Genomic DNA, 13,908 nt, shown 5'->3' with positions numbered 1-13,908 from the left:
CCCTCTCTCCTTAGGTTAGCACTTGTTGCACCCTTTTGCAGCTTATTATTTTTACTCATTGTACCTTTGCGCCCCTGGTTATGAGCCCCACTTGCCCCATCCTGGTTACAGCCCTGGAGATAGGTATCATTTACCTTCTGCTTGAAAGGAACAGATGTATGTCACCTCTCAGCAACCTGCCTACAGGGCTGGCTTTAGGAAGTGAGGGGCCTGATTCAAACAGTTTTGGCAGACCCCTCCCCCCCCCCCCCCGGATTTTTTGTTGAGCAAAAAAAAACCCCCCCACACAACAAACCACAACCACACACAAATATCATATCAGAAGTAGATCTGATCAAAATGTATATCCAATATAGTTGAACATTTTCAAAAAGAGCCATCCTTTATTATGCAAAATTTTACACAAAATTAAATCAGTTGCCTTAAGTGTAGGTCAAATATTTTCAATTGCAAACTATCCAATTTTTTCAATAAAGTTTAAAGTTTGATTTTTTAAAAGTTACCAGATAGCGTTGCCGTTTTTTTTACATTGATTTACTTTTTAAATAGCAAATATGGAGTCTTTGTTAAGAAAGTGTCAGTTCTGTGGTTAAATTCCAGTCCTTAGTGATTTCAGCACCAATGATTTCACTAGGTAACATGGTATCTCACCACCACCACTGCCTCCTTTGCACTACCCTTCAACACACTGCCTGCATGTTGAGTCCAAGGTCAGTCTACACAAGATTTTATCAATGATTTTTGCTCAAGCGATCACTGAGACAAGACAAGGACTCTCAGTTGATTCTAGTCAGCTCTGCCTTTAAACACTGGATGTAAAGTGTCAGATATAATTGAGGACTCCCAAATAGACTCTACACCACCAGAAAAACCTGTTTCCATCTTCTGTGACTTTGTTAGATGTGACTCACTATTCTCTGCTTAGTGTTCAAGTTATGGCAGAACCTAAGCCAGGTCATGTTAAGTTCAGGTCTTTTACCTTTTAATCATACAATATGGATAACAACATTTCATTCTCCCAGCTCCAAGTCTTATGTGAATTTCAACCCAAAAGAGCCAAAATTCATCACCTTGACACAGCAAGTGTGTCTATGGATCTCTGTGGCAAAGTAGTTTGCCTATATAAATAAGGTCTGCTCGTGAAGCCTTTTCCTACAGTTGATTAACAGATGGCAGTAGATAGCTCATTCAGACCACTGGCTGATAATAGTTAGTCACTCTGACCAGTCATTAGCCATAGTCATGAACTCGCCCTACTCTCCATTGTCTCTATGATTCTCTGATGACCTGTAACAAAAAAGGAAGGTGGAAAGGGAAACTGAGGAGGCAGACCTCTCTAAATTCACCAATCAAAAAGCAGTATTGCCTCCCCTCCCCCGCAGATCTATCCTCTTAGGCATGTGCAAGATCTGTGAGAGCCGTCCCATGAATCTGCAGTTAGTGTCTGTGGCGCCTGCTTCTGGGTGGTGTCTCAGTGCTGCTACATTCACCTCCAAAGAGGGGGCTTCCTAAAGCAGGCCCTTGCTGCTGACCCCCAAGGCATCCACAGGTCCAGTCTCCTTTCAATGGGCCCACTTCCCAGGGTTCATTGACTTTGGATCTGGCTTCCATCCCCTCTCCAACCTCCATCAGAACTACTGTGCCCTCCTGGCTTAGGAAAAGAATAAACAGGAGGATTGGAAATTAACCCGCTCAGTCTCACGTCCCCTATGCAGGGAATGAGCCATCTACATTAGGCCCCAGCTCGAGCATCATGTCCAGTTCTGGATGCCACATTTCAGGAAACGTGGAGAAACTGGAGAAAGTCCAGAGAAGATCGACACAAATGATGAAAGGTCTAGAGAACATGAGATATGAGGCAAGGCTGAAGAAATTGGCCTTTTTTACCTTGGAAAAGAGAAGACCAAAAAGTGACATGAGAGCAGCTTTCAAGTATCTAAAAGAGTATCATAAGGAGGAGGAAGAAAAAATGTTCTGCTTGTCCTCTGAGGTTAGGATGAGAAGCAATGGGCTTAAATTGCAGCTATTTAAGACCAGGTTAGACAGATACCTTTCAGGGAAGAGCTAAGGCAACTCAACTTTGGAAGCCCCAGGGGCCACACTGATACTTACAGAACATGCTGAGGGCCTTAACTTAAGTGTGGTTGCATTTGCAAACAAATATATACAAATAGCTTCTCTCATACTGACAGGCATGAAAATTACAAAGATTAAGGCAAGACTACACAACACATAGGCCCCATTTAAGTCAGTTCTGCTGATATTAATAAAATGCAGTATTTACCCGATTCTACCCATGTGACAGCACTTTTCATGAGCAATGACAGTTTAAGAATTTAACTACTTACATTTTAAAGAATTTAAAAACATATCAACAGAAGATCATTACACTGACTACTTTTTTGTTTTGGCTCCCACTCGCTGGCCATGGGTTGATCCCCACATAAACCCAAACTACACTGCAGGGCGCAAACAAACTGGCTGTGGGCAGCACACCAAGTTATTAATAAATATTTTATAAACCTTTCCCTTTCCTCTCTGCTGCCATGTCTCCTCTCCTTGCTCCATCATCTCCCCTGGTACCTGCTGCTCCCAAACTCCTTACTCTCCTCTGCTGTCCTGACTCCTGCCCTTCTCACTGCCCTCAGCTCTCCTGCGACCTGCCCCCCTCCACCAGCCCTTCTCTCCCCCCTGTGCCCACTCCTCCAGTAGCCCCACTCTGATCATGTGAACTACCCCTCTTCTAACACCTCCCTCTACACACCTGCCCTGCCTCTCTCCTCTGGTGCTGGTTCCTCCCCGGCAGGTGTCTGCCCTTCTGCTTCACCCCCAGAATCCCCTGGCACCTGCACCTTCTCTTAGCCCTGCACCCTCCTCGTGCCTCCCCCTTCCCTCACTGCCTCTGCCTCCTTTTTCCCTGATGCTCAACCCCTCACCGCTCTCTGCTCCCATTCCCCTCATGCTCCTGTGCTCTCACACAAGCCTTGCTCCATCCCCACCTTTCACATACCCACCCCTTCTTTCAAGCCTTCTCCCAGCACCCCCCACCACCCTCTAGCCCCCAATGCCCTTCCCTTCCCCTCTCCTCTCCTCTCCCAGCATCACCCTGTCCCCCCTTCCACTGTCACCTCCCCTCCTGCCTTTGCCCTCATTGTCTGCACTTGACCCCCTGCCATTTGTCTCTCCTGCACCCGTCTCTTGGTACCTTCCCCTTTCTTCCCCCTCTGCACAAGCCTCTTCCTCTCCCACACCTCCTCCTAGTTTTCCCCTCCCCTACCTTCTCCTTCTGCAGGGCCGGACTCCAAACCACGTGCGCCACCACCGCCGCCACCTTTTCAGTTTCTGGGTGCAGGGTGCAGGACCCCCTTGGGCGTGGGGCCCGATTCAGGCAAATCGGCTTCAAGCCGGCCCTGCCTGCCTAAAGACCATAATATTTAAAGAGATATGAATCTGTATTGGAATTTATATATACACACATTTTACATTGATTATGATGACCCGTGGAATACTCAGTCTCTAGAAAGACCTCATGTTGCCTTTTTGTGAACTATTATGCAACTATCTGAGCATCTTGGGGGAGAGTCACAGAGTTTAACTCCCATCAGTGCTAATGTGGGACCCTCTAAGTTCCGAGATCAAATTGGACATTTTTGCAGATTTTTTTTTCTGCATAGCTAAGTTGGATGTGTTTTGGCTCTGTTTTGAAATATGGACAAAAAGGAATTATTGAAAAGCTGAAAGATTTGTCTGCAGTGATAGAACATAAAATTAGGAAACAAAAACAGTTTTGATCTGTTTAATTTCATTTGCTACATTGGTTCAACTCTGTGCCAGTTTCTTTTTGATTGATGCTGAGTATTTTCAGAGTTTTAAAAAATGAATCTCTTTGCTCTCAGGCTAGCTGTATGTCATTCTTACCTCCTCCTGTGACAAAATTTCACTTTATCTTTTGATAAGCCTGTTACATCTAAGACTCAGTCTAGATAAAACTTTTCAGATATGGATTCAGTCATTGAGTAGCGTTTTCGATCTGTGGGTATACCTTTTAGGTTCAGGGAGGAAAACTTAGACAAGCAGTAGACACCAACAATTTGGTCAACTTAGTGGACCCTCTTAATTTATCATGTGCATGTATATAATTTCAAATTTTATGTCTACTTTAAGATGAAGTTGTGGAGTTGTCAAGTGGTACCATTACCATAACAATGCAGATAAACTGATACAATCCACAATTAAAATGCCCATTTCATATTATAACAGAAATTAATGCAAATATTTCAGAGAGCTGGTTCCCCCCCAGTACTATTTCCATGGCTAGAATGGGTAGGGGTGCAGCGGGGAACTTGCAGCACTTCCTCCTTTGAAATGTTCTTTCTACATTTCAAAAGCGGAAGCGCTGCAGAGAGCCTGGGGTGAGCTGGGGACTCAAGCAGTCCTCCTCTGGTCCTGCACTCCCAGTGGCGCTTTGCTTTTGAAATGTACAAGAGCCCTCCTGGGGCTCTTGTACATTTCAAAAGCAGGGAGTGTGGGGCCAGTGAGGGATTGCTTGAGTCCCCTGCTAGCCCTGCTCCCTGCGGCACTTCCACCTTTGAAATGTAGCAAGAGCCAGCAGGGCTCTTGCCAGATTTCAAAGGTGGAGGCTCCTTATCGGCTAATCAAATAGTCGATGCCAATTACATTGACTTCAATTAGTTGATTCATCTAAATTTAACATTCTTAGCCCCAATGGAGGGAGCTGAGCCACAGCTGCCCTAGAGGCCCCACAGAGTGGAGCCCCACTGATTCTGGGGCAGCAGAGCTATGGCAGAATGTGTGGCCCCAGGACACAGGAGTGCAATCCCGGGGCAGTGGAGCTGCAGCAACACTAGTCGTGCTGGGGCGCAGAGCCCCAGTGGCCCTGCATAACAGAGCCGTGGCTGCCCTTGTGGTCTCAGAGCTATGGCAGCCCTAACACCCCAAGGTACAGACCCCTGGCGGTCCCACGGCCATGCAGCCTGGCAACCCTAGCAGCCCTGGGGAGCTGCCAACACCCTTAGCTACCTGAGTTTAACCCTTTAGTTACCAAGTACTGGCCAGCACTCCTCCTATCCATTACATACTCCCCCAAATCACAGGTGGTGCTGGACAAGGCTGGTCCACACTAGCTGTGATTTCTTCTTGGAGGTCTAGAATAAAATATAGTTAATAATATATATGTACATACTACTCTCAATACTGAGTATACAAAGAACTAAACAATACTCCCACATGCATGGAACACAATGACTTAGATATAGGGAGAGTATTAATTGGCTTAGTCTGGAAAACTTTCACAAGAGTGCATCAGCCACTTTGTTACAACACATCTCAGGAGCTCCTGTGTCAAAGTCTTGGAGAGCCAAACTCTACAGAAGGAATTTCTTATTAGTCTCTTTGACTTTGTGAAACCACTGAAGAGCAGAATGGTCAGACAAGTGTTGTCCCCAAATATATGGTCATAGAGGTTAGAGGATATACAATGGTGTAGCATTCCTTCTTGGAGATAGACCAGTGGCTTTCCCTCTGTGTTTTTTACTGATGAACACAACAGGGTGGAATTGTTGATTTGCCCTGTTTGCATCAAAACTGCCCCCATACCACGCTCTGATGTGTCTGTAGTGCCGAAGAAAAGTTTGTCATAGTCTGGGGCCCTTAGGACAGAATCAGACATAAGAACAGCCTTAAGCGGCTTATAAGTTTCCTGACACTTCTCAGTCCACTTAACCTCATTTGGTTACTTTTTTTCTGGTCAGGTTTGTCAGTGGTGCGGAGATCTGACTAGTGCGATACAAATCCCCTGTAATATCCTGCCAAGCCTAAGAAGGATTGGACCTGTTTTTTTGACTTAGGGACAGGCCAGTTTTGGATAGCCACTACTTCAACCTGTACAGAGTTGATAGTCCTTTGACCCACCTGATGTCCCAGGTAAGTTACCCTATTTAGGCCTATTTGACACTTCCTAGCCTTAATAGTCAGCGGCTTCCCTTACGTGCTAGAAGACAGCTTGGAGGTGTTTCTGTGTTCTACTGATGAAACAGCGAATATAGCCACATAATCCAGATCCCCAACAGATTATCTATAAATCTTTGGAAGGTTGTGGGTGCATTGTGTAGCCCAAAAGGGAGAACATTAAATTCATACAGCCCCACCTATAAAGAAGGTTGACCTTTCCTTTTCTGAGTCATTCAAAGGTACTAGCCAGTATCCCTTGGTTATGTCTGGGATGGAGATGAACTGGGCATCTCCTAGTTCCTCCAATAGCTCATCTGTGCAGGACATTGGATAGTCATCTGGGCGAGTTACATCATTTAACGTAAGATAGACCACGCACAAGTGGATTTCTCCATCCAGTTTGGGGACTAGGACCACCAGAGAGGCCCATGAACATTCAGAGGGGTGAATTATACCCATCTCTAACATGTCCTTGATCTCCTTCTCTATAGCAGCTTTGGCTGAAGGAGCCATCTGGTAGGGTTGGGCTGTGATTGTGTTAATGGAGTGGTAAGCCCATTCAGTCCATCCTGGAGTGGCTTAAAACATCAGTGTGAAACTGGCGCATAGTTCCTAGATCTGCCGTTGCTGCTCACAGCTGAGGCTCATGAAGAGGGTTACCTCTTTGACGCCACCCTTGCCTTTTCCGTCATAGTGGGCTCCTTCACACCACTCAGCATTGTCTTTCTTATGAGCTGTGAACTGAAGAACTTTGAATTCTCAGAAATAAAAGAGCTTTAGAGTATTAACATGATATACTTTAGGTTTAAGGTTAGGATCTGGGAACGCTATGATGTAATTAACTGCTCCTGTTCATTCTCAGACTGTGCCAGGATGCATGTAGTGAATGAAGCAGGGGAAAGTAAGAAGTAAAAGAATGGCTTCCTGATTAAGGCAGGTGAATGCAACACAGGATAACTAGATTCTGTTCCTACCTTTGCTACATAGTTTATGCAGTGCTGAGCAAATCAATTAAACCAGACTTTTCACAGCCTTTATGTTCCTTTTCTGAGCTCTCATAAGGCCCTGGCTGTCTTGACTTTCAGAAGTGCTGGGCATTCATAATTAAGTCACTGGGAACTATAGATGCTTAATACCTCTGGCAGTAAGGCAGTGTCATCTGAAGAATGAGCGCAAGCTTGAGAATTGGGATGTTCTTTGTCTAATTCTGACTGTCAGTGAATCACTGTAGAGCTTCAGTTAAATTGCTCTGAATGTTTCCTCATCTGTAAAATGAGGCTAATACTCCTCATCCAAGGAGTTGCAAAGATAAATTCCCTTATGTTTGAAGAAACTAAACATAACAAAAATTTACAAATGAATAATGCTGTATTCAGATCAGGGTTTGGGTGCTGTACAGCAAATAAACTGGGGGCCCCACTCTGAATTATAAGGGTAAAAAAACACTGAGTATCTGTCTTTATTGAGCACTATCCATCTATTCCACTGAGTGCAATAGAAGTGCCATGGAAAAATAATCTGTGAGTTTTGTAATTTAAAGTGTATATAAATATCCCAATGCATTCACATAAGGGAACCAAATTTTAAACTTGTCTGTGCAACCTTATTCTTGCACTGCTTAACTTGAGTGTTTGCCTTTGCAACTTTAAATAACTGTTTTTCAGTGTGGGTTTTTTTTGTCTGAACTTGGTTGAGTAGCTTGAGTCTTCTCCAGTGTTCCCTCCAAGATTTTCCATCTATGAGCAGAGTGAGTTTTGTCTTGTGCGCCAACAATGAGGACATGTGCGTTTGTTTGGATGTGTGCCACTGTGGCACCCACTCATGGGAGAATTCCCCTGCTAAAGGAGTAGCTCTGTGCTTCCCCTTTCTTGCAGCTCTGCGCAAGGGGGAGTGAGTGCATGAAGCTGAGGGCAAGGGTGGTGTGGATATACATTTGGTGCTTTAGCAGTGGGGAGGAAGCCCATAGTTTGACCTACTAAGGTGAGATTAGACACTCAGTGTAGCAGATAACTGTTTCCCCTTTGCTCTGGCAGTGTCATGCCACTTTGCCCACATTAAGTGACCAAGTTGGCATCCTAAACCTTCTGTGATGCTTTTGAGGCACAGAATCCCTATGTTATAGACAGGGAAACTGAGGCATAGAGCAGTCAGTAACTTGTCTGAAGTCACACAGGAAGTGATCAACAGAGCTGGGCACAGATAAAAGCAAACTGTAAATAGTCCTACCTTCTCTCCTCCAGTACATTCTACACAATACCTCCTACACTTCAGGGCTACAATAAAAGATACAGTATAGCTCTTAACTCCAGACTTGCTTATGGCATGGATTTTTGGGCAGTGATCCATTCATCCAGCATATACAGCAAGAGGGCTTAACATCCAGGATCTGTTCTCAATTCTGATATTTTTTTTTTTTTAATCTTTCCTTCTCTGTTTTAATAATGGGAATGAAGAATCCCTTCAACCCTAACCCCTGGTGGCAGCAACCCTCCCTCCAGCTCGCGGCCCCAAACCGCAGTGGCAACCTGCCCACTATGCAGTTCCTCTGGCCCTGGTCAGCAAGCCAGAGCAGCCACCTCCCCCGTCATGCGGTTCCTCCGGCCCTAGCTGGCTGGAGAAGCCGCCTACCTGCCCGAACAGCTGCTTGCCTCCTGCAATGCTGCTGCACAGCTCTGCTTAGGAGGTGGGCGGGGTAGAAATTTCCTCAGTGTGCATGCACAAGCGTGCAGCTTAGAGGGGATTGTGGTGTTCTCTGGAGCTGTAATGTCCACATTACGGCTATTTTGAACTCGGCTAGTGTGAATCTGTCTGCCAGGACTGGGAGGCTTGCTGCAGCTGCAGTGTAGACATACGCATGAAAGGATTTTTGAGATTCCCACTGATGTGAATGGGAATTATACATGAGAAATTCCTCCATTCCCACCAAAAATAGTAAGTGCATCATATGTTGGAGAGAGGGAACATAAACTAAAGTTAGAGGGAGGCTTGAAACTCCAGCCGATCTGAAATATTAATCCAGAATGTGTTGGAGTATGATGAAATGTTGTGCCTCACCAAAAGAGGTAGGGTTATAAGTGTTTCTGACTGATTTCCTTACTGGAGAGGAAATTAAGAAACATTCATTAGAAAACTAAGAAAACTGAAGGGGAGTGGTGTAACGAACTAGCACAAGGGGGTGGGAAGCTTGCGTTTTAAACTGTAAGGTAGATTTTGATGAAGGACTTCGAATTATTTCTCATTTTATACACAGTGTTTTTGGGGAGAAATAAGTCTATTTTAAGGTATCTTAATTCTCCCTTTTTTGCATTATAGGTATGAGAAGGTGCCAGTGATTTTAGTTGGTAATAAAGTGGACCTGGAGAGTGAGAGAGAAGTATCTTCGAATGAAGGCAGAGCTCTGGCTGAAGAATGGGGCTGTCCTTTTATGGAGACTTCTGCTAAAAGTAAAACAATGGTGGATGAGCTCTTCGCAGAAATCGTTAGACAAATGAACTATGCAGCTCAGCCAGACAAAGATGATCCATGCTGTTCTGCATGTAATATTCAATAGCATTAAAAATGACCTACCTGGACCTAATTTACAGAATTTTTGTAAGGTGGTAAAACTGTCTGCCTCATTTTCTGGTTTGTGGGTCACTTGGAATAATTCATAAGTAACAACATTAAATCAGAGCTGAGCATTGAAAGTGAATCAATATCTCTGAACATAATAGGGTTAAACAACAACTTCTCACCCAGTACCCCTTAGTGCACCTACAACTTCATGTCCTAATCAGTTGATCTACAGGATGATCTCAGTTGAACTATATGTGTTTGCATTATGTCAGCAACAGCTGTTTCATAAATTAGAAGATTCCTGGTGATGAAAATTGAAAGCGATAGAGAGAAGACCTGCAAAGATCACATGCAACTAGCATAGTCTATACTGATAAACACAAAAGGAGGGGAAAGTCTTTCAGTGACGATATTCAGGAGTAGTACTTTTGCTTGAGGCCAAGTTTACACAAACAAGTATCCTATTTTCATCTGAACTTCTGACAGTTTTACAGGCAAATATGATCTACAAGGCCTATATAGTTATTTTTCAAAATTGATGCAATTTCTACACTTTATCCCACCTTGTGAAATAGAAAGCACTGCATCAGTACTTTAAAGAAGAGAGAGACGATCTGAAAAACCAATGGCTAGTGAAAAAACATAATATGGCATTGGAATGTTTAAATCTTCCACTTTGCTGCTCAAGAATGGAGGATCACTTCAGGTTTCGGTCAGACAAAAAGCCAAACAAACCCTCTGTTTACAAAGCAGGAAACATCTTTATCACTTTACTGAACCAGGAGGAAGCAACTGTGATGAAAAAAATCGTTTAGCCTTACTAACAAGGAACACTTTAATAGATTAACTAGTACCATCTTGTAAGGAAAACAAAGCCATGTTACATCCAGATGTTCCCTTTTGCAGAAACCTCATGGGACAGTATGAACATCCTGCATTTTTAAGTTTGCTAAAGAAGACAATTTCTTTCTTGCCTTTAAGGGCTAAAGGGTGGGGGGTTTTTTTGTTTTTGTTTTGGGTATTTTTTGGTGTGATCCCTAACTAACCTTTGGAAATCAAGTTTGCTATTTCATAGCTTTAATGTTGGCAACTTTGTTTGAATAACCATATGAAATCATTTTGGCTCACAGGAGGAATATAGGTTATGGTTATCCTGTAAGGGTGAGAGGAAAAAGTTTTTTGTGTAATTACCTGACATGCTATTCAAAGATTGCCCTGATTATTGGGGTATCAAATAGTGGAAGCAAATATTTTGTTTTGCAAAGGTGCTCGAGCTCTGGCGTTCTAGTTTTCTAGCTGTGAAGTATTTATCATTTGCATGACTAATGGCACAGAATTATCTATTCTGAAGTCTTACAATCAAGTATAGAAAAGTTTTCAATCAAAATGTCTAAGTTTTATTTGTTGGAGCAATTGTCTTGAGCTGGACCTTTATAGTTAAAATTTGGTCATCAAAATGCAATATCACTGAGCCTGTGGTCTAAATACCGCCATGCATTATATTAGTTTCTCAGTCTTGTGCAGTAACAGTGTAGTTCCTTGTGTGTAAATGAGTGAAAATGGGTGCATGTGTTGGGTGTGTGTATCCCTCAGAAATGCTGTAATTGGAGTTTGGTTCTGACAGATTTGCCTCCAACAGCAGAACTGCTTTAAAAATGCTCTTAATCTCTGAAACGAGAAACTCAAGTATAAAACAGCTTCACAAAATTTCTTATAGTAACAATTTTAATCTTGTTCAGTGGGTGACAGCTAAAGGAGATATTAGTGATGGAAGAGAACTAGCCACCACTGCCCTTAGTCCTTTTAAAGGAAACAAAGATGTTCAGTGTAATAAATGTTGAGGCCCTACTATTCAGATTTTTTTGAATCCTTGAAATGTAGATCTTTCCTTCCAGCTAATTTCTACAAACTCTGATGTGTTTGCACCTTCTCCCACCTAATTTTAACCATGTGTCTGCTTAATCAAATTTTGAAACTTGAATCAGTAGTATCACCCTATAATAGCTATATGGAAGAAGGATCTAATGAAACCGTACAATTCGTTAATAAAATAGGCAGCTTGTCCATTTTTGAGACCCACTGCCTGAGCATTCAGAAACATCAAATTTGATACCAAATTATTGTTTGGCTTGCATGTTGAACAATACTATGCATAAAATGCTAAGATCTTCTATAAAAATTGCTGTGCAACCAGTAAATGGTATAAATAATATGTATGAAAGGCTTAAATTGAAGTGTGTAATGTAAAACAGATTAATTCTTAATTTAGGAAAATTGCACAAGTAAAATTCTAAACAGAAAACTTTAGTTAAAAAAAGATACTTCTGAGACATAAATGCAACATGGAAAGGAAAAATGTAGTGACTAAGCAACACATATACCATCACACAACATTGCGCGGGGCAGGGCAGAGGAAGCTAAAAATGCTCTTCTCTTTATTGTATAATTCTGAGGAGGAAGTTGTGCACCATTTGCATTTCCACTGATGTGAATATAGTGGAGCTTGAATCAATGACAGTTGCGTTTGGCTAAAATATTTTTGAAAGCATAAGGATAGCAAGAGGATAGTAAAGTGAGCCACATTCAAGATAGATGGCCACCTGGAGAAAGTCAGTGGTCTTGGGTCACCTCTTACTTTGTACCCTGATCAGACTACCAATTATAGTATGTGAACGTTTTTTATAACATGCCTTAAAATATTATGGTTTGATCCAAAGACCCATGTTTTCTTTAGCTGTTCTTGTAGAGTTTTGTACTTTTCTACAAAAACAGCATTTTTAAGTTTTATTGGTCTTTTTTTTTTTAGTGTTGCAACTTTAATTTTTTTCAGATGTGATAGTAGTAGTAACTGTTTTCTCCTGCTTTTTAAAAGTAGGCAGAACAAATTAAACCAGCATCAGATTAAAAGTATTACACCTGGGGTTTTTTATTAGAGCATCAAAGACAGCTTTTGGTGACTTTCTGTTGTGGGTTGGCCAACAAGTAACTAGCCTCTCTCTAACCCCAGTGCTACAGTTGCCATCACTTTTCTGTGGGAAAACTACTGGCATTTGCTTTCCTGTATGAAGAATGTTGCCTAAAGATGTCAGCCATTTGATTGGGGGTGGGTTATGCATGTTTGGTTTTTTTGTTTTTTTTTTTTACCTGTGTAGAATCAAAGCACTGGTGAGGTTTTAATGGTGTGCAACAAAGCATATGTTTGACAACAGCAGGCGGCTTTTATCTGCATTGTTGTGCATCAGGTCTCAAGAATGATTGCAGTGGGTTTTGAACCAGGTTTAACGGTATTGATTTGGGGTTTCCCAGAGGTGAATAAGTATATTTCACAGTTAATTGTTGAGCTCTAGTACAACTGGCAACCTAAAGATGGAGCAACAATTTATTGTTTTGTAACAATGTCAATTGTTAAACCTTGATGTTTCAAATAAAACAAGAATTGTACATAGAACTCGATGCAAACTCAGCAGTTGTATTTGGAGTTAAATTATTTTAACAAATAAATTTATTTAATGAAACTTGGCTTGGATTTCCTTGTATCATCCATTTTGGTTTTGTTAAATTGCTCATCCAAAGCCAGTTAGAACTTGTAAACAGCACTAACCAGACCTATTTCGAGTTCAGGATAGGTTCTCCTTTCAAAATGTTCTTCTGAAATAAGCTGAAGTGAGGCAGGCAAATGCTCTGAATTCCATTTTTACCTACACATATACTGTAGCTTCACATATACTGCTCTGGATAAAATATTAAGACAAAGTGCTCCAAGAAAACATCAGTGGCTTCAAAGTTTATTAAGGTACATATCTCATTCTGAAAAGTTGAATAATAATTGTTCTGAAATGTTCTAAAATTATTTAATAAGCTGAACTTGATTAACCATGAAGATGTAATATCCAGCTATTACTTTTATTATATTAAAATTACAATGGCTTAATTTAACACAGGGATTGATCATCACATCAGCTGTTCTGTTGATGAGTGTATTATTTTGGGGGGTTTTTTAGTCTTGCATTGCTCTACCAAATACATAGTCTTAGGAAGAATTTCACTATATATCTCTGTAGTGATAGCTAATGTTAACAGGATTGTTCTAGATAATGTTGATTATCAGTTACATCTTGGTGCTATTGACATGACTATAATGTACTATTGTTGAATGTGATGGGTATTGGGGAGAGGAGGAGTTTTGTTTTTTTGTTTCTAGGTCATGTTGGTTTTAAGGTGCCAAAAGTTGGAGGCTGCTGCTCTGTAAGAAGTCTTTATTCTGTGGACAACACTGTGAAGATTGACAAATTATGCTAATTGTACCCAGCCTTCAGCTGCTCTAGTCACTGATAACTGACCCATTCATTCTTTAAACAAATTTCTAGTCTATCTTTAGCTAAA

The 13,908-nt window shown here is 41.9% G+C and overlaps 1 protein-coding gene across 1 annotated transcript in view; it reads left to right on the top strand.

Moving 5' to 3' along the window:
* RAP2A (RAP2A, member of RAS oncogene family) overlaps positions 1-13,040 on the top strand; it is a 32,242-nt gene extending 19,202 nt beyond the window's left edge. Inside the window, exon 2 of the mRNA XM_075918802.1 lies at positions 9,283-13,040. Coding sequence (XP_075774917.1) covers positions 9,283-9,520 — 238 coding nt within the window. The 3' untranslated portion in view covers positions 9,521-13,040. The remainder of the gene's footprint in view (positions 1-9,282) is intronic.
* The last annotated feature ends 868 nt before the right edge of the window (positions 13,041-13,908 follow it).

This window comes from Pelodiscus sinensis, chromosome 1 (genome assembly GCF_049634645.1).
Source record: "Pelodiscus sinensis isolate JC-2024 chromosome 1, ASM4963464v1, whole genome shotgun sequence".
Taxonomy (NCBI): domain Eukaryota; kingdom Metazoa; phylum Chordata; order Testudines; family Trionychidae; genus Pelodiscus; species Pelodiscus sinensis.
Note: the sequence above shows the minus strand (reverse complement) of the source record. Positions and strands in the feature narration are given on the sequence as shown.